Source organism: Chlamydotis macqueenii, chromosome 1 (assembly GCF_036417535.1).
Source record: "Chlamydotis macqueenii isolate bChlMac1 chromosome 1, bChlMac1.mat, whole genome shotgun sequence".
In the NCBI taxonomy this organism is placed as follows: Eukaryota; Metazoa; Chordata; class Aves; order Otidiformes; family Otididae; genus Chlamydotis; species Chlamydotis macqueenii.
In genome coordinates this window covers 21,823,828-21,844,959 of record NC_141556.1, presented here as the reverse complement: position 1 = coordinate 21,844,959, position 21,132 = coordinate 21,823,828, and the positions used below count along the sequence as shown (strand labels likewise).

Genomic DNA, 21,132 nt, shown 5'->3' with positions numbered 1-21,132 from the left:
TTTTAATTTATTCTTGCAATTCTCATTATGGTATCATACTTCATCCTTAGTTTTAGTCTTGTGTTCTTTTACTTTTCCCCCTTGTTTTCAATGTATTATATTTAAAAATGATAGAATAATTTTTAGAGCATAATCACATCTGTGTTACCGTTCAGTCTGCCTTTGTAGCTTATTTTCTCTTCCACTTAGGGGGAAAAAAACACAAACACCTTTTAGGTGAATGTGTGGCATAGGTGGTTTTCAGTGAGAAAGGGCTATCATTAAAAATGAGACATAGGGTGAAGCAATATATGAAGGTACTGAACACTGATGGGTTTATTAAACTGAGGCCATGCCCAGGAATTATTGCTGCCTCTAGGGACAACAGCGTGATTGGGAGAGTCAGGTGAAACAATGCTGCTGTTGTAAAGTTGATGGGATCCTGCCTCTTTGGAAACCCTTATTTTGGACTTCTGCCTCCCTTAATTGGACTGTACTAACTTTAGCAACATGGAAGATACACAAGATAAAGCCGAATTATATGATTATTCCATAGTTGGTTTTTTTTTTCCTTTTTTTTTTCTTATTTTATTTTTCTCCCCATAAAATCCTCACAAGATTTTGAGTTAATAGTAAAAAGGGAAATAGACTATGTAATGACTTTTTGAGTAATTATTTTTCATTTGTATTTTATATGATTTATTGTTCTTTAATCGGGGGCCCAGCTGAAGTGTCTCTATACCAATGCACGCAGCATGGGGAATAAACAGGAAGAGCTGGAGATGCTTGCACATGAGCAGGGCTACGACCTCATTGGCATCACGGAGACGTGGTGGGATGACACATATGACTGGAGCGTCAACATGGAGGGGTATAGGCTTTTTAGAAAAGACAGGAAGGGGAGACGAGGAGGGGGTGTCGCTCTCTACGTCAGCAACCGGCTGGAGTGTGTGGAGCTCCACCTGGGGATGGAGGAGGAGCTGACAGAGAGCTTATGGGTCAAGATTAGAGGATGGGGACGGACAGGGGACGTCACGGTAGGGGTCTGTTACAGGCCGCCTGGCCAGGAGGATAGAGCGGACGAAGTGCTCTATAGGCAGATAGGAGCAGCCTCATGGTCACAGGCCCTGGTCCTCATGGGGGACTTCAACCACCCTGACATCTGTTGGAGAGACAACACGGCAGGGCACAGGCAGTCCAGGAGGTTCCTGGAATGTGTGGATGACAACTTCCTCCTGCAGGCGATAGAGGAGCCGACAAGGAGGGGTGCCATGCTCGACCTTGTGCTCACCAACAGGGAGGGACTGGTCGGGGATGTGAAACTAAAGGACAGCCTTGGCTGCAGCGACCATGACATGGTGGAGTTCAAGATCCACGGGGCAGCAAGGAAAATACACGGCAAGCTCTCTGCCCTAGACTTCAGGAAGGCGGGCTTCGGCCTCTTCAGGGACCTGATGGGCCAAGTGCCATGGGAGGCGGCCCTGGAGGGAAGAGGGGCCCAGGAAAGTTGGTCCATATTCAAGGAGCACCTCCTCCAAGCTCAGCAGAGGTGCATCCCGATGAAAAACAGGTCGGGCAAAAAGGCCAGGAGGCCGGCGTGGATGAGCAAGGAGCTCCTGGAACAACTGAAAGTGAAAAAGGAAGCCTATAGAGGGTGGAAGTGGGGACAGGTAGCCTGGGAGGACTACAAAGAGGCTGCGCGAGTGGCCAGGGATAAGGTAAGGAAGGCCAAAGCCCTGACAGAACTGAATCTGGCCAGGGATATAAAATGTAACAGGAAGAGCTTTTATAGGTATGTAGGGGACAAAAGAAAGTCCAGGGTAAATGTAGGCCCCCTCCAGAAGGGAACTGGTGTCCTGGTTACCCAGGACATGGAGAAGGCTGAGGTTCTCAATGACTTTTTTGCCTCAGTCTTCACCGACAAGAGTTCCTGTCTCACCGCCCAAGCTGTAGAAGGTGCAAGCAGGGACTGCGAGAATGAAGAACTGCCCATTGTACTCGAAGAGCAGGTTCGGGATCATCTAAGGAACCTGAAGGTGCACAAGTCCATGGGTCCTGATGAGATCCATCCTCGGGTCCTGAGGGAACTGGCGGATGAAGTTGCCAAGCCACTGGCCATCGTATTTGAGAAGTCGTGGCGGTCTGGTGAGGTCCCCGATGACTGGAAGAGGGGGAACATAACCCCAGTTTTTAAAAAGGGGAATAAGGAAGACCCAGGTAACTACAGGCCGGGCAGCCTCACCTCTGTGCCTGGCAAGGTCATGGAGCAGATTCTCCTGGAAACCATGCTAAGGCACATGGAGAGCAAGGAGGTGGTTGGTGACAGCCAACATGGCTTCACCAAGGGCAGATCGTGCCTGACCAATTTGGTGGCCTTCTATGACGGGGTGACGGCATCGGTGGACAAGGGACGAGCAACTGACATCATCTACCTGGACTTGTGCAAAGCTTTTGACACTGTCCTGCACGACATCCTCCTCTCTAAACTAGAGAGACATGGGTTTGATGGACGGACCACTCGGTGGATAAGGAGTTGGCTGGATGGCCGCATTCAGAGAGTGGTGGTCAACAGCTCAATGTCCATGTGGAGACTGGTCACCAGTGGCGTCCCTCAGGGGTCTGTGCTGGGCCCGGCCCTGTTCAACATCTTTGTCGGCGACATGGACAGTGGGATAGAGTGCACCCTCAGCAAGTTCGCCGACGACACCAAGTTGTGTGGTGCCGTCGACAGGCTGGAAGGGAGGGATGCCATCCAGAGGGACCTTGACAGGCTGGAGAGGTGGGCCTGTGACAACCTCATGAAGTTCAACCAGGCCAAGTGCAAGGTCCTGCACCTCGGTCACGGCAATCCCAGGCACAAATACAGGCTGGGCGGGGAATGGATTGAGAGCAGCCCTGAGGAGAAGGACTTGGGAGTGCCGCTGGATGAGAAGCTTAACATGAGTAGGCAATGCGCCCTTGCGGCGCAGAAGGCCAACTGCGTCCTGGGCTGCATCAAGAGAAGCGTGGCCAGCAGGTCGAGGGAGGTGATTCTCCCCCTCTACTCTGCCCTGGTGAGACCCCACCTGGAGTACTGTGTCCAGTTCTGGAGCCCCCAACACAAGAAGGACATGGACCAGTTGGAGAGGGTCCAGAGGAGGGCCACGAAGATGATAAAAGGGCTGAAGCACCTCTCTTATGAGGACAGGCTGAGAGAACTGGGGCTGTTCAGCCTGCAGAAGAGGAGGCTCTGGGGAGACCTGATAGAGGTCTTCCAGTACCTCAAGGGGGCCTACAAGAAAGATGGGGAAAGGCTGTTTAGTAGGGCCTGTTGCGATAGGACGAGAGGTAATGGTTTTAAAATAGAGGGGGGTAGATTTAGATTAGAAATTAGGAAAAAATTTTTTACAATGCGAGTTATAGAACACTGGAACAGGTTGCCCAGAAAGGTGGTGGAGGCCCCATCTCTGGAAACGTTCAAGGCCAGGCTGGACGAGGCTCTGAGCAACCTGACCTAGTCAGGGATGTCCCTGCTCCTTGCAGGGGGGTTGGACTAGATGACCTTTGAAGGTCCCTTCCAACCCTAACCATTCTATGATTCTATGATTCTATGATTCTATCATTTCCAAATTTATTCCTAACTAGCTTCTTTATCAGTTATCTCAAACTGTAAATGTTTCAGCTGGAATATACAATATAGATATTTTTAGTAGGACTTTTCTACACAGCAAATTTTGAATGTTTTTTGATTTTTGATGTATTCACACTGCTAGCTCTCTCAGGGAAAGGTGTTTTTGGCTTTGGTTGGTCTTGATAGGAGAGGAAAGGCAAGTATGCAGGGATTCTGGTGTAAGAGTTCTGATGTGGGGTTAAGACTTTCAGATGCCATAATAACAGAAATATGAATAGTTAGGAAATAATCCTCTATCTATCTCAAATATTTTCAAGTATACAGCTGCCAAAAAAAGTTTTTCACCTACATATACTAAGATTTTCCTTATTCTGCTATGAGTCAAGCAAGCACTATTAGAGCTAGTCAGGCTCTTTATCACTAAGTCTGTAATGGAAGTAGTTCTTTAACTGATGCTGTGGAATCAGGAAGGAACGCAGTGCCCTCTCAGGGCTGCCATCTGAGACTGCTCTACCACTGCTTCTAGCATGGCCTGAGGGATCATTTGTATGACCTTATATCCTCACACAACATAACAAGCTAGGGCTAGAATAAAACTATATTCAACACTTAAAAATATTTCTCAGCAGGAAGAACTACAATCAAGGGTAGTTCTAAGTTTATTTAGTTCTGAGATTTTTCTCTGTTTAAGGAGAAGAGGGAGGAACACCATTCTTATGGGAGCTACAAAAACCCGAAACATGTGCTCCTGCGTTTCTGTCCATGGCTTTGAAGGGTGTCTCAGCCTGACATGTGGCCTCCAAAGTCTTGAAACTGTTATAAGAAATTATTGCCAAGTGTGCTTTGTTCTAAATTTTAATATGACTTTGTGATCCATGCTGACAGGGTTGGGATTAGCAAGTTCATTTTTGTTTTTAAGACCCTCTGCCTCCAACATTTCAAGATAGATCTGTGCAACATTCACCCATTCTGTGGCCTTTCTCCTTTCCTATTTTTCCAGGTTATTAAATACAGATTAAATGGGGATCATGAGAAAGTATTAGCGACTTGTCAAGGCATTATGAGAAACCTGCATGCTCAGGATAGTGCTGCCTCAAGTTAGGCAAGGGAAAAAGTTAAGCACTGGATTAGTCTGAGCTCCACTCTCTAGAGCCCAGACACCTGAGTTATCAGCCAAAATTGGATGTTCTCTCTTCAGAGTAACTGCTGAGAGCCACTCTTCCAAAGTTTGAGTTTCTGGTTTTTTTTTTTTCTGATAACTGCTCAGAATAAAATGTAATTGGCCTTTGAAGTAGGAAACAGATCTCCCATTTGAATGTTGAAAGCACTCTACTTTAAAAATTACACTGCATCTCACCTGTTCTTTTCTCAGACCATTGTTCTTTCATTTCCACTCTATACAATATCAGTGCTTTGACAGCAGGCTTGGGAAGCCCTCTTGTTTACTGGTCAGCATGGCAAACAGACAACTTAGGGTTAGAACTGCTTCAGGTTAAGGAGGATGTTTAACTTGGCTGTCCCTTGAGGTAAGGACTTGAAAGCTAGAGTATAAAAGCTGTAACATGTCCATATTCTGCTTTCCTGTTCTAATATGTCCAGTTTGAAAGAAGCTAGGCTTGAGCTTTGTTAGTTTGACCTCTGTTATTTTCAAGTCTGTTATAGACCACCCAACCAGGATAAAGAGCCAGATGAAATATCCTGTAAGCAGCTGGGAGAAGTCTCACAATTGCTAGCCCTTGTTCTTGTGGGGGACTTCAACTGACCAGATGTCTGCTGGAAAGACAATAACAGTGGAGAAGAAACAGTCTATGAGGTTTCTGGAGTGTGTGGGGGATAACTTCCTGACACAGCTGGTGAGTGAGCCAACTAAAGCAGGCGCCCCACTGGACCTGTTGTTTGCAAACAAAAGAAGGACTTGTGTTTGATGAGGTGGTTGGAGGCCAACTTGGGCATAGCGATCACAAAATAATGGAGTTTTTGATTCTTGGAGAAGTAACAAGGGGGGTTAGCAGCACTGCTACCTTGGACTTCTGGAGGAAAGACTGTGGCCTGTTTAGGAGCCTGGTTGACAGAGTTCCTTGGGATGCAGTCCTGAAAGGCAAAGGTGTCCAGGAAGGCTGGACATTCTTCAAGAAGGAAATCTTAAAGATGCAGGAGCAGGCTGTCCCCATGTGCTGAAAGATGAGTCGGCAGGGAAGAAGACTGACCTGGCTGAACAGAGAGCTTTGACTGGAACTCAGGAAAAAAAAGAGAGTTTATGACCTTTGAAGAAGGGGCAGGCCACTCAGGAGGACTACAAGGACGGTGTGAGGTTATACAGGGAGAAAATTAGAAGCTAGAACTTAACCTGGCTACTGCCTAAAAGACAATTAAAAAAATGTTTCTATAAATACATTAACAACAAAAGCAAGGCTAAGGAAAATCTCCATCCTTTATTGGATGCAGAGGAAAACATAGTGACAAAGGCTAAGGAAACAGCTGAGGTACTTAATGCCTTATTTGCCTCAGTCTTTAATAGTAAGACCAGTTGTTCTCTGGGTACCCAGCCCCCTCAGCTGGAAGACAGGGATGGTGAGCAGAATGAAGCCCCCATAATCCAAGGGGAAATGGGTAGCGACCTGCTGCACCAGTTAGACACGCATCCCTTGGATGGGATCCACCCAGGGTACGGAGGGAGTGTAGTGTCTTGGCCCTGGTTGGATGCTAGGTGGCCACTAATGACTCTCCTCAGCTGAACAGGGGAAAGAAAATATAACAAAAGGCTCATGGGCCTGTCAGTCTGACCTCGATGACAAGGAAAATTATGGAGCAGATTGTCTTGAGTGCTATCATGTGTCACGTACAGGATAACCAGGCGATCAGGCCCAGTCAGCATGTGTTTATGAAAAGCAGGTCCTCCTTGACCAACCTGATCTCCTTCTATGACAAGGTGACCCACTTAGTGGATGAGGGAAAGACTGGATGTTTTTTACCTGGACTTTAGTAAGGTCTTTGACACCATTTCCCACAGCATTCTTTTGGAGAAACTGGCTGCTTGTGCCTTGGATGGGTGTACATTTCGCTGGGTAAAGAACTGACTGGATGGCTGAGCCCAAAGCATTGTGGTGAATGGAGTTAAATCCAGTTGGTGGCCAGTCACAAGTGGTGTTCATCAGGGCTCAGGATTTGGGCTGGTGCTGTCAGCAGAGCTGAGGGAACTTGACTACAGTTTTTTTTTTTTTTTTTTGTAGCCTCTTCTGTGCTACAGAGATCATTATACCATCCTAACCTCAATGTCCATGGTTGTCTGGAGAGATGTGGATGTCCTCCAGTTTTTCAAGAAATGGCCAAAGTAGTGCCTGACTTAATCTGGTGTTGCTGACAGTACTACTTCTAGCAGGAGGCTGGACTTGGTGACCTCCAGAGATCCCTTCCACTCTGAATTTCTTTGATTCCATTTTATCATCCTCTGTATGAGATTTCCAGTAATTCATTGAAATACCCATGAATGCTGTGTGAGAATGTCCCTGTCCCAGTGTTAGACTAGAAGTGCTGATTTGGTAGATTAGTTGGCCTTTCAAGTAACTGAGTGGTCTGAAATTTTTGACGCTATGTATAGGATGGTGCTGATTTATAGCAGCTGAGGCTATGGCATTCAAAGTGCATTTTAATTTTGCTTTGTCTATTGTATGCAATTCTGTTTTGTTAACAACTTGTATTAATATTTTAGGAAACATGACATCAAAATGATTGACAACTTTTTGTTTTGTTTTGCTTTGTTTTTTTTTTTCTAAAAAAAAAAGAAACTAGAGCGTACTGTTGCTTCAAGCAAATTCTGCGCCTAGTCCTGGAGTTGAAGCATACAATAGAACAGGCAGCTTTTATTTCAGACTCTCATAGCTCCTTTTGGTCCAATAAATTTAAAACAAGTGGTTTTTATGTAGGCCCTTTTTGTATCACAGCATTATTTTTACATACAATTCACTTAAAAAAAAACCCCAAAACAAGAGGGGAATATTCTTCCCAGTTGTGAGACCTCAAAGCAATATTGTTTTGAGTGGACATTCACTTACAGGATAAATGCATTTCACTTCAGAGTTCCCAGAAATATAATTACTGTGCTGCCAACTCTTTCTGCTCTGTGAAAGGGGTACGGCCATGCAGCTACTGTAATGGTCAGAAGATGTTACATACCGCGTGCAGTCCAGCTAAAATACGGGACAGTCCAGTTAAAGTATGGGAACAAGATTCTTTTGCATCAGTACAGTGCAGGAGGAAGCACATACTGACTTGAAGACCGAAATCTCTGTTATTCCTGAAAAGTAGGAGGTAAACAGAAGGACGAAAATCTAAGAGGCCTGAGGGTCTTGTTAGTCACATGCTCCTGGATTACTGAAGCACTACTAGACTGTAATGGAAGTGTTGGCCTTGCGATGAACATCAGGTGGTGGAGGACAGGGTCCATACATTTGCGTATGCATGTGAGACGGCAAATGGTGCAGGAAGCAAAAATTGGTAAAAGGCTATGCTTTAGGCCACTATGAAGCCTTACTAAAGATTGCCCAATTATCTTCAATAAACCAAGTAATCTCTTCCCTGTTTGTTCATTGTCATGTCACTGTTTAGTTGAGAGCACGTCAACATGGTGTTAACACAGGCAGACATCACCTTGCTCTCTTGGAAACAAGCCAGCTCTCATCCAAAAAGTGCGTGACCTTATTAGCATGCTACTGCGCCCGAGCTTAATATCCCACTTCTCAGTAGCACTTATCCTTCCCAGTTCAGCGCTGTGTTAATGTGATAGGATTGTTTTTGTTCCGCTTGGACCGCACACAGAGAGGCTTGGAGCTGGAAAATGCATAGGCATGACTCAGATGTTTTTTTTTTAGCATTCTGTAAAAAAATCCAGCAACATCTAAGTGGTCTTGTAGAAGCAGTAGTTCAAATTAGTCCAAAATAATGCTTTGCCAGAAGTTCAGGTGCCTATTTCTTTTCTGCATGGATGTCAGTCTAAATGTTTCCTTCAAGGATTGCTTAGCTGACCCCACTGCGTGCTGTTCACATGTATCTGATTACCACATTGTCAGTAAAAGTTGAAGAACAACTTTGCGGTTTGCCAAAAATTAAAAAGGATCATCAGTAAGATTGTTTTACCGTGGCAAAGAAAATAATTACACGACTTCAAAACAAATAGAGATGCTCTGTTTGAGAAAAGGTGTTTTGGGGATGCTGTATCAGCAGTACTAACTATGAATTTTTAACAGTTCTAAATTTTTATGTTATGTGTATTACTGATTATAATCCTCTGGTTCTCATTAAATATAACCACAATTTTATTAAATTGACAAGTGTATTCTGTAGGCCTATTATTTTTCCTTTTCACCTATTTCCAATAACACACTTTTTGTATAAATACTTGACCTTGATATCGTTAAGATTGCTTTTAGTAGGACAGGAATCATTATGCTATCTCTCTGCTTTCTCTTTTTGTAAAGCCTTCTGTTTCCTTACATTTCATATAATAAATACAGGGGTGACCTTTATAAGAATAGAATTAGAAAAGTCCTGTGAGGTTCCAGTCCCCACCAGCATCAATGACATCTAAAGTGCAAAGCCATTATCTCCTTTGCCTATGAAAATAGCTCTGGAAGCTAAAGCATACCATTTGTGAAGTCCTCCCTGTATATTTTCCATGTCTGAATGTCTCTATGAAAGAATTACAGTCATTTGTTGATAGTCTGAGAAGCTTGTAACACAGCTCTGAATCCTGTTTCTGTCCAAAGTTCTTAAATTGTATCTCAAATAATATTAAATTGATCTGTAGCACTTTAACTGTGGCTGTCCACTGCTCACAGACCCTTTTCTTTATGGAAGTGATTGAGATCCCCTTAGCATTGCCAGGTTTCTCACTAGAGGCCATGAGAAATAATTTAGGACTCCTATGGCCCAGCATCTGTAGGCTTTTTCCTCCATGAACTGAATGGAGGGAGCAGATGGAGAAAAGGCGGCCGCTGGTGGATTGCTTACATAGAAAGGGGTAAGTAGCTCCCTCTCTGTATTGGAGGATAACTGCTGATTTGACATGGTTGTGGTGCTCCCAACTGAGACAAAAAATATCACCACTTTACAAGGCACCAAATGAACCCTAGCGGAAAACTGTCTTCAGAACTGTGCACATGAAAGCACAGTTGACTGATTTTAAAATGAAGCTTTACCAGTTTTTGAAAAGGATTAGATGATGTGGCGCCTGTGGTTGTCAGGGGACTAAGCCCTGTGATCTGGGAGATCCTTTCTAATTGTGTGCAGAATAAGATGGATTTGTGCAGAGCATCTCCTCTCAACTGGAAATAAAAAGAACTTGATTAGATTAATCATCTTTATCAGCCTTTTGGCTACAGTTTGGTGTATTGGTTATTGCAAGACCACACCACATTAAGACAACACTTTCCCTGTGTTGTAAGCCTACGCACCGTCCCATACCTGCTTTAAATGGTGGTCAAAGAACAGAAGTTGCTGGAATAAAGGGAAGTATCAGAGGATGGTCATGTTCCTTTTTCTCTGCCCTCTCTGACAGTTGAACATAAAGTAGGAATGTAGGTAATAGCTTTGCCACTGAGGATCTTTCAGAAGGGGGAAATCCTGTTCGCTGTACGTTCACTGACTGTAATGTGGGCACCTTAATGAATGAATGTTAGGTGTCTGACAACCTGATCCCAATTAAAGAATACATTTCAAGGCATTTTCAGGCATATTACTGTTCCTTATGGAATTGTGGAAAAGCTGCCATGAAGTCTTCTATGAACAAGGTACAACAGAGCTAACAGGTAGACCATGAAACCAAATTTGCCTCAGGCTCCTTCCTGCATGACAGAACATTCAGGGAAGAATTTCCACACTTCTGTGCTTGATTCAGTGCTTGGAGATATGAGAGGACACGAGAAGCAGGTCTAATCTTTGTTTCTTTTCCTTGGCAATTTTGATTCATGAAAATACTCTCTGTGCCCCCAAATCCAAGTCTTCCTCTGTTGATCTCACTTTCTTCTCTACAGTTTTTAAACAAAACGATGTGATATTACAATTGGCTTAGATTAAGGAGAAGTTGCTGTTCTAGCTAAAAAGTTGGCACCACACCTTCTATTGAGAATGTTGCACGTTGGTGGTGTCTGTTCAGATAACCTCTAGCTACAGTTGAGTAATACCACAAATGGGGAAAACCCTAGAGAAATAGGAAAATCCCTAACTGTTTGTGCATTGTGTAAGTGTATTTTTCTTAGGCTCTTTGCCAAAGCAGATATGAATCAAAGATGCTCTCTGTATAGGAGTAAAAGGTACTGTCATGTTCAGGATCTTATTTTTGCATAAAAGACACCCACAGCATTTGTGAAAGGGGAAGAAAATTTCCATTCTGGTTTGAGTGGGTTATGTTTTTCTATTGCATTCATCACTGAAAATTCCTGAAAACAAAAGATACAGAAAGTGGGAGAGGAACTTGGTTAATTTATTTGAGTTCTTCTTTGAGACAAATGGTCTCTTTTGACTGTTTTGCAAAATGATTATAAAAGAAAATGGCCCCCTCCCTTCCCCCCCTTGGTATTGTACAATAAAAAGAAACACTTTTTAAAAAACAGGAATTGAGCTGTGACCAAGTGTTTGCTGTAACTGGCAAGTGTTTCTGCAAATGTTTGATTATTTATGTAAACCTTCCCAACAACTCCTCACCCAGAACAAAACCAAGTGCTCAAGAACAACAAAACATCTCCCTACCAGAACAAAAATCATTGATGGATATGTTTCTTTTTTCTCATGGAGAAGATGAGAAAATAAACACAAGATGGTACTGGAAAGTGCTCAGATGGTAGGATTCATCCGACTAATAGTGAAAAAGAAGATGTAGGAGCATTTCTGCATCATCCCACAGCCCCACAGAAGTGGGTGCATTTTTTTTCATATTTGTAACTTGAGAAAATTTATATACATACGATTTGCATTTTTCAGGTGTCGTAACAGGGACTCCAAAGCACTGGCCTTCTTTAAGTAAAAGACTGAACCCTCTGAGTTTTGTGAGTTTTTTGTCATTTACTTCAACGAGATCTTGATTTTTTTTCTGATGTATCTTTGTGCCATGATTGTAACCAGAAACAAGTTAGAGAAGTTAGTTTAAAGATTATCTAAGAAATTTTGGCTGGCAATTGGGAACTCTCTCAGGCCTCCTAACCAAAATATTTTCAATAGAATGACTGCAGAATGGGAAGTTAAAGATATGAAAGTAATTTGCTAAATTGTCAACCTCATGAGAGATTAATTCTAGTAAGCAGTAACTCAGCAGTTAGTTGATCCAACAGTTAGGTTTTCTCACCAAGAAAGCTAGCTCCCTAACTCACTAGTCAATTTTTTTCAGTAATTTTGTGTATTTGTCTATTCCACTCCTTAAGGCCATGGAGAACCTCAAGGAAAGAGATTGAATTCAAATTGTCCTTCTGTGTACTCCTGCAGGATTTGATTAGAAATAATTCACAATTAAGGCTTTGAAACAGCAGTTAAAATTCCAGTGCAGTTTTATACGAGCTAGGATGTTCCACTTTTATTGGTTTAATGCTGCACTGAATTATTCAGAAAGCTACAGTCTTCCCCTTTCTATTGATGAATCTGCATTGAGAGAATCAGCAAACTACCAATGAAGCTTTCAGACGGGGGACAGAAATAATTAATAAATGAAAACTATTTCTATGAACACATTGCAACAGAAATGAGGTCACATCAGTTACATTTTTCAGTCCTTCAGGGGAATTTGAGGAATTTATGAAACCGTTGAAATAGAAGTACCTCAGTCACAGAGCAGTTATGCAAAGAAGTTTGATTTCCTTTAGATTTCCTTCTTTGAGTGCCAATGTAGTATTGTGTAGAAGCAGTCAAAGTAATATCTTTAACAATATCACAAATAATTTTTATAATCTTCAGTCTGTGAAAGTATACGACCATCTCTGTCTTAGTATAATAAGTGGTTTAAAATATCACCTTTTATGCATCTGCAGTTTTATGAGCCATAGTGACAAACTGCCAATTGTAAAAGACGACAACTTCCCTCCAGAATTAAAAAAAACCCAACTGCTGAAAGGACAAAGAAATGAGAAGTAATACAGGTTAGATACTGGTGACTGGTTTTCTAAACTTAAGCTTTCTTAGCTTATCTAGCTAAAAACTTAAAAGCAGCGATGAAGGAGAGAAACCACACTTTTCAGGTGCTCGAGGCAGCTGCCACAGGGTAGCTAATGTGCTCTCAGTTCTCACCTGCAGCAATAATATTATTTTGCTCTACAGCTTTGTTTATGAGGAAGATGGAATTACCTGTGGACAAAAGCCTCATGGAAGACCAAGCAGTGGTTGTTTTATAATGTGCTAATGCTTACCCAGGCTGCAGCCTCTGTGTTTGTCTACAACTTTAAAACTTCTGAATGTCCACTGAGAGACTTTTCCGGGCTCTAAAACTTGCAAAGCCTTGGCTTGTTGACAAGATCTTAAAATGTCTTAAAAGGACTGAGAGCTGCCAGTTCGTTTGAGAGCAGAGGATGGTGCCTGCTCCTTTTGAGGGTGTGACAAATATGTCTCTGTGAATGAGACCCTGATTTTAAAGGAAAGCAGAGGGGAACATATATGACATATACAAAGGAATACTGGTGTAAGTGCTATGTCAGAAACTGGAATGCCAGAACAGCAGAAAACAATATTTACCAGCTAAGTAACAGCCTTTCTTTAGAATGTCATGAATAGTATTCAAAATAAGATTTGTTATTTTTCTACTCTACAGAATCTTGGTGTGTGGTTAAGTCTTTATTTTCGTGGGAAAATGGATGTAGTCTTTCTGAAAGATAGCTGGAAACCTGTTAAAATCTCAGTGTCAGGTTCACTTTGCCTCTTACAAAAACACTTTCCCACTTGAACATGGCAAGTACTGTGCCTCGGTAATTTCATTTTCAGGATTCTGAGCCTTATGGTTCTCAGAAATAAAAAGACAAGTCTTATTTCTAAACTTTATTTGCAATTACTGTAATAATTCCTTCCATTTCCCTAGTGTGATGTTCTAAAAAGCATATAATATTTCTAGATATCTTCCTTTAAAAAATTACTTGGATTCTTTGCCCTGGTATGAAGCAGTCCATTGTAAAGTTTGACAAAACAATAAAAAATCGGTCAGTGTGAATGGCAGTACCTGATAAAATGATGTCTGTATTTGATGGAGCTGTTATACTTGTTATAACAATTACATCTCAGTAGAAATACAGGAAAATAAGGATAATGCTGATCTTATATCCCCATATGTATCAGGCTGTCATATGCAGTAGTGACTTGCATTTTCACTGTATTTGAAAATCTTTTTTTTACCTTGAAAATGATTTGTGTTGTGGACTGTGAATATGTTTACTTGTTTAAGGTATGTTTATATTTGTGTACAATGATTAAGCAAATCTTTTTTAATTGTTACCTCAGCTTATATAATATTTTTGTTTCTATTTGCAGGGGATTCACTGTAAAAGCAAACCTTCCAGTGAGTACACATTATTCATAGTTTTACTATATTTGTTTTTGGAAGATAAAGATAATTTATTGCAGATAATAAATCCACTTTCCTGGTGACATCAGGTCACTGTCATTTGAAAGGGTATTTACCACCAGTTTCCTTGTAGAAAACATTAGAAATCGGTAGACTCTGATAAATAGTAGGTTAATAATAATTGTGCATTGTTGCTTTATAATTTTCCTTACCATAGATGGTCATTGGGAGAATTTGCTTAGTCACTTCAGATATTTTTATTGCTTCTACTTTTTATTATTTCCTACAGCAATAATACAGGCTCTTGAATTACCTGAACTCTCCATCAATCGCTCCTCCAGAGCACATAGTCACTTGACAGGGAAGTATGAGGCAGCTGCCTTGCAGGTAGTCCCCTCTGAGAGGACATTCCTAGCTGAAGTCCCAGCTTGGAGTGCTGCTTGTCTCCACAGGGCCTTTCCTGGATCTGTATGGCAGAGTCCACAGAGAGGGAAGCTGCAGCACTGAGCCGCAAGCGTGTGAGATGCTGATGCTATGGCATGGGACGTGAGCCGAGCGTCAGCTGTCACGAGTCTTACTCTGAAAGCAGGGTGTTTATGGGGCAGGTGTTGAGGTGGAGAGAAAGAACATGGGTGTGGAAGGGGTGCAGTTAAAAGTCCCACCTGAAAAAGTCTCAAGCCTTGAACTGGCACAGAGAGTGAACCGTCGGTGGCTAGTTCAAGGACTGCAAATTAATCTTTTAGGATTAGGCAGCTGAGCTGCTAGTTACACAAACTACATGGAAGGAATTGTAGAAGAGGAGAGAAAGAGGAGCTTTGACCTCTGCTCTGCCTAGCTGAAGCATGCCTTCATGCCCTCGGGCAGTACAGGCTGAGGAAACCAACCCTTCAACCCAAGTCTCAAAGGGAACGGCACCTGAAATACTGTTGGTTATGAGTTAAAATCAGTGCTGGGTATGACACAAATGCAGACCTAGATAGTGGAGACTCGCTACAGGTACCACGAAGTGGTGATTCATTCCACCCGTCTTAGGACAAGGTGAATTATGGGCTGGGAGGGAGGTGAGAGGTGTTCTCCCTCTCTTGACTGCCAGGGGTACTTAGATGATGCACATAAGCGTAAACTGGATGTTTAACTCTTAGCTGGATATAGACTTTGGGCACTGAAGAGTTTTAAACTAAAGATCCTTATCTTTCAAGATGATGTACGTGAAGCAGAGCTGGTTGTAAGTTTTCAGTGGTGCCTGAAAATGACTTGTCAGCTGTCCTTAATACAGGTAACATGATGACTCAGCTTTATAGGAGTGACGAAAAAACAGTTTTTTAGTCTTCATCCTAATCCACTTGTGCAACAGTGGGTGTATACTCATCTCTATACTTCCTTTTCTATAGTCATTCTTTTTTATTATTTGAGGTAAAATTACCTTAAAAGACCTTAACTGTATAATAGAGAACCTTTGCAGTAGTCATTGCTTTTATCTGTAACAAAAAGCTGACTTTATTTCCTAGAACTTGCAGCTATCAGCTCAGTAGTATTTGGCAATGTACCTTTGACTCTGCTCTTCTAGATTGTTAGTAGTACCAAAGGGCTACTGTAGTGTTTGAAATTCACTGTAATACATACAGACATTGATATTAATATATCAATGATTTTTAAAAAGCCTTACATTCTCAGAAAATGTATTTGGCATGGTATGTCACCGTGTTGTCCATTATCCTTGAAAGTCTGAAATACTTTTCGAATGTACAACTGTGAAACCCTTCTAATTTACTGTGCATTCAATATACTGTGAAAGAGAGGCTGTCAGTCTGAAATTTAATCAATTCCATAATTGGTGCACCTACTTTTAAGAACTGAATTTCAGTATTTATTAGCTGAAGTGCACCCTGTGGTTATCTTAGGAGAGCATATTTAGTTTGTTTGTGAAGTTGGTTGAATCATCCTAACGCAGAGATGCAGCAGATACTGTGGTAAATCATATGCAAATAGGCTTGAAATGCTACTGTAATTCATACTCATGGAATGATGCTCCAGTGAAGCAATTTTAGTGTGGCTATGCTCACAGATTTAGCACTGTCAGTATCTTAAGTAGTTCAGAATCTTGCATTTCTTGTAGGGAAGAAATATCAGACAAAGAAACCAGTTAAGAATTCCTATTGGGTGTTGGCCTGGGCCTGTTATTAATGAGTTTTCTCTGGAATTTTTTTTTTTTGCTGTTCTCCAATTTAATCTTCTTGCCTCAGGCTTTAAATTATCCGTCTAATCATTTCTATTGCGTATTCATTGCTCAGCTCTGGCTTCTATTATACAAGTGTACATAAGGTGTGTTTTGCTATTGTGACAGTTCTGAGTTGATTGCTGCATCATCAGATACGAAAATAATCTGCTGTGGTTAAGCTGATGGCAAATGTACGAGGAAAGTGTCTACATGCTGAATAATAAGCCTTGGCTTTTTTATGCTTGGGCTTATACGTGTCCATAATTAAGGAATCTTTTATTGCAGCAACAATTCCTCTCTCATGTAGGGCTAATTACAGTTATAATTCATAAACATAAAATTTAGGCAAGATTTACTCAGCAGATTGTTTGTGTGGCAAGATGTATCTTTATGTCTTCTGGAGTGTAGATCAAACTGCTCGTGAGAAAAGGAAAGAGGTGTGTGTTCCAGAGGAAACTATCTAAGGGGGAGATTAAAGGATGATAAGGTAACAGTTTACTGAAGAATCAGTCAGAAATGAGTCTCATACTGTGATGATTTATAGAATGAGAATTATTTTCTATCAGCTCTTCCTTGTTTCATATATTTATTGTGATTCAAACCTAATATCCTCATGCATGATAGCCATTTAAATTATTAATAATGAGTTTTGCAGCATCTTTTGCAATTATATCATAAAATTAATGGGGAAAAATCCAAAATGGAACAATAATGTAATTTATCCAGTGTATTACTTACTTGTTCTCAGTTTGAAGGTAGAAACTGTGATCAAGGAAGACAATGTCCCTGCTTATGGGCAGACAGTAGTCCTTAAAATTGTGTTTGTGCATCTGCCTGGTACTGATCCAATGGCAGCAGTGCACCTAGGTATGACTTAGGATTCTCCTGAGATAGTTCCAAGCCTGTGACATCTGATGATACCATACCTCAGGCAGTAATAACTAAGAACTGAATTCAAATAAATCATGACAATCTCTCCTAAAAATAAGTAGAGTTAAATAATATGCTCAAATTTGCCCAAAGGTAAGACTTTGCAAAGAACTGTCAGCTTTGACAATGTATATATATATATATATATATATATATTGCTCTTCCCTTAAGTAATTTCTACACAGACATGGGAATAGGCAAGATTAGGCCTGGATCAAGACATTTACACTAACACCCAAGGAATTAAGCAGAAACAGTTGCTCCTGGATACCATTTGGTGTCTGCAGCTGCATGTCATACAATGCAGTCAAGAAAACCCCTTTCTGAGCAAAGAGACAGAGCCAAAACTAATCATGACGTACCACATTATTAGTAATAATTATCAGGTAATTCTGCAATATAATAACCTCCCAATTAACTGTGGATGGATTGATTAGATGTTGTACAATACGTCTCCATCCTGAGATACCTTCAGGATTATTACATCACCCAGTCTTGGAACATGGAATATAGTGTTCACATCTGGCTGCTGTGCACCGTACTTCTTAAGGCTGCCTCATCTCTGTGGAAACATGCTTACAAATTCTTCAGAAGTCAATGTACTCCATTGCTCTTAAAGCCTAATTTGTATATTTTGAATGATCTGTATTTTTTCTTTGGTTTGCACAAATTGTCTTCGTTGCCAATATTACCTTGGATAATTGAGAGTTGACTCTGCTGTCAGTTGAGGTAAAGTGTCCTTGTTTTTCCATTCTTTTCCACTTGGTCCATATCAGCATATCCTGTTGCCTCCAAAAAATGCTTAATGGCACAAAACCAAGATAATGGAGTGGAGATTCAGGTGTGAAGCATTTGTCTTTTCTGACTTTTAATATATATAATGCAGGACTTATTTCTCCTGATGCCAAGTGTGAGGGTACCTTATGGCCGGACAGACTCGAGCCAAGGTACCACATTTACGTCAGCCTGTCTTCACGTCCTACACCTGTCAGTATCCGATCCCTGACAATGGGCTTCAGCTGCAACTGAACACTGTGAAAGTCAGAATCTCATAATATAGGAACAGGTTTTGTACCAGTTAATACACTTTGGTTATTTAAATTTAGAGCACTTTCCTTCATTGGAGGGGAAAGTAAGGATAAGCTTTGCTCTTCCTCCTTCACATCCTACCTTTCCTCTGTGAGAACTGTGGATGTGTCTTGGACATCCGTACTTGATGACAATTCTTGGCTAGATATTGAGGGAGGTACCTTTTCCTGATGATTTGGATTAAGAGTGTTATCCTGTATTTTATGGCAAGCACAGTATCATGGCACTGCTGTTTCATACTATGCTCTTCACCATTCTAGTTGGACTCCTCCTAGGAGTATGTTCAGGAGTATGACTAATGCAAGTCAAATGGTTTTCTTGCAGCCTCTCCCCAGGGGGGACAGAATGTGCAGTGAAATTCTTTGTTTTACTTGGGTGTCTTTTAACTTCCATGCTATGTACCAAAGTGAGAAGGGTAAGAAGTAATTCAAAGAAATTGCTATGATGTAGTTGCAGCTAAAATGAAGTGTGTTGCATTGTATACCACAAAGCCAAGGGACAAAATCCAATTCCCTAGCTATTTGTTCTGACAGTCTCTTGAATTCTTAATTTTTGGGATTACAAACAATGCATATGAGGCAGAGAAACCCAAGGAATGTGTTGGGGATTAAATCCACTGTACTGACATAAAGTCATAAACAAGTAACTGATTTCTCTGCAGGACAGTCTGAGAAGTAAAAAGAGATGAAAAATACCTAACTGATGAGATTTTGGGCCTTAAGACTGTTTTTTTCTTTTACATTAGCCTACAGGAGTCTGCTGTACAAACCCACATCCTAAGGCTTTGGGATGACTAAATTTGCATAAGAAAATAAGATGAGACAATAGTAGTTGTTTTCTATGCCTACTGTTTACAACTTGAAGAAGGCCTGGATAATATTTATTCTACTCTTGCTGTTCTGGTCTAAAGGTGAAGGAAATCTGTAGGTGTGAGGGACTTTTCCATGACTAGGAATGCAATGGTGCCCTCTTGTGTGAAAATGATATTTCAACAGCAGTTGAGACCATCAGCTAATCCTAAAGTTAAAACACTACCTATGAGAGTGCTCACAATGTACAAGTAATGGTTTTGAAAACAAGTTTAAATAAACTATTAGTCTAGCCATGATCTAGCAGATTGGATTACTTAAAACCACTATTAGTCTAGGTGTGCTCTGCTAGCCTTAACTGTTCAAAGTGTGATTCCTTCCTCTTGTGGGTTAATACTTCCCTAACCCAGGAAATTTATTATTAAATGCCATCCGTAATGCAGTTCTTTGCAAGCCCCCTGCATTGCTAGGGAAGCCAACTAGCTTTGTTGGTCACGTGAAGGTCTTAGGTAAAGTACTGGTTTTGCTGAAGCCAATGGAGACTTTCCTACTGATTTCAGTAGAGCTGGTGCTTCGCCTTTGGTGCTTTCTTCGACCCACCCCCCCCGCCCCTCAATATCCCCCAATATCCTGTGCCCAATGAAATTTCTCTGTCTTTGTATTTCCATTTGTAGGTGGCATATTTAACAGCTTCTGCCATGATGCTCCTGCATCTTTATCTTCTATGGTACTGAAAAGCATGAAGATCTCAACAGTGATGAAATGTATCCAAGGAAGCCCATGCTCTCTTCATTTAAATGTTAAAGGAACTCTGAATCTAGATGGTAGGAAGCAGATCTGCTACTGAATAATTTCTGTTTACTTTTTGTTTATAACTGTTCAGCCAAATTTTGTTCTGTATTGCAATATTTGTGCCAAAGCTGCTTTCATGTAATTGTATCAGTAAGATTTTTTTTGTGAAACCATTTTACTACAAACCAGGATAAAGCTCTGGCCCTTCTCAAGAGAATGAAAACTAGGATAATGAATTCAAGACAACTGAATTTTTACTTCCAACATAAAACACTTCACTTGTCCTCTGCCAGTGCCCCAAGCATACTGCTGCCCTTCTTTCTTGCTCTGACACGCATGCATGCACGCACACACACTAATTCTGTCTGCCCTGGTAACTCAGCCACGGGTGACGGCCCCAACTGAAGGAGAAACAGTTTATGTGTTTGAAGTTACAATTCTGCACAAAAATAAAATGAAAGCACTCAAACTTTTTGGGCATAGTCTATTTTTACTAGCACTCTGCCATTCATGTGCTTAGCATGTTACAGTTTAGATATTTCCTGGTGTGCTTCACTCGGAGTTAATAGGTTTATTTTTAAAATTTGCATAAAGCAAGCTTTAATTGATAGCAATCTGTATTAAATCCTTGCTCCTACCCCATGTGTGTGTTATATATAATGCTCTTTTTTTTTTAACAGAGATAAAATACACGTGCTTTTCACTTAGAATGAAAGCTTACAATATGGTATATTTTAATTTACTTTTTGTTTTTCTTAAAGATGCTCCGATTATATTTTTGAAATCTATTCCTAACTCATTTCAGAAAATATCCGTGGGCTGGAAATATGTTCTCTTTCACTGGACACACAGCAATCTCAGTGCACAAATGTGAGATTTGCTAGGAAAAAAAGCAAGATGCTTAATGGAAAGAAGGTACACTCCTTTTTTGGGTTACTTTTAATTTAAATCTTTATGTGCCTTTGGAAAAAAAATATATATATTGTATCTCTCTTATTTTATTCTCTTATTGATTTTGTGGAAAACTGCAATGAAATGTATGGTTCAAATGAAACTCCATAACAAAATGTCCCTTTATAATCTATAATTCAATTCTCCACCATTTTCGTACTTCTTACTTCCCTTTTTGCAAGAGAAGCTACCTCTGCAAAGCCTAATTTTCATATCAATCTTGCTA

At 41.0% G+C, this 21,132-nt stretch overlaps 1 protein-coding gene across 1 annotated transcript in view; it reads left to right on the top strand.

Moving 5' to 3' along the window:
* Positions 1 to 21,132, top strand: part of IL17REL (interleukin 17 receptor E like) — a 48,482-nt gene that overhangs the window by 6,043 nt on the left and 21,307 nt on the right. Inside the window, exons 2-4 of the mRNA XM_086739911.1 lie at positions 14,084 to 14,111; positions 19,838 to 19,987; positions 20,761 to 20,870. Of these exons, the coding sequence (XP_086596037.1) occupies positions 14,084 to 14,111; positions 19,838 to 19,987; positions 20,761 to 20,870 (288 nt within the window). The remainder of the gene's footprint in view (positions 1 to 14,083; positions 14,112 to 19,837; positions 19,988 to 20,760; positions 20,871 to 21,132) is intronic.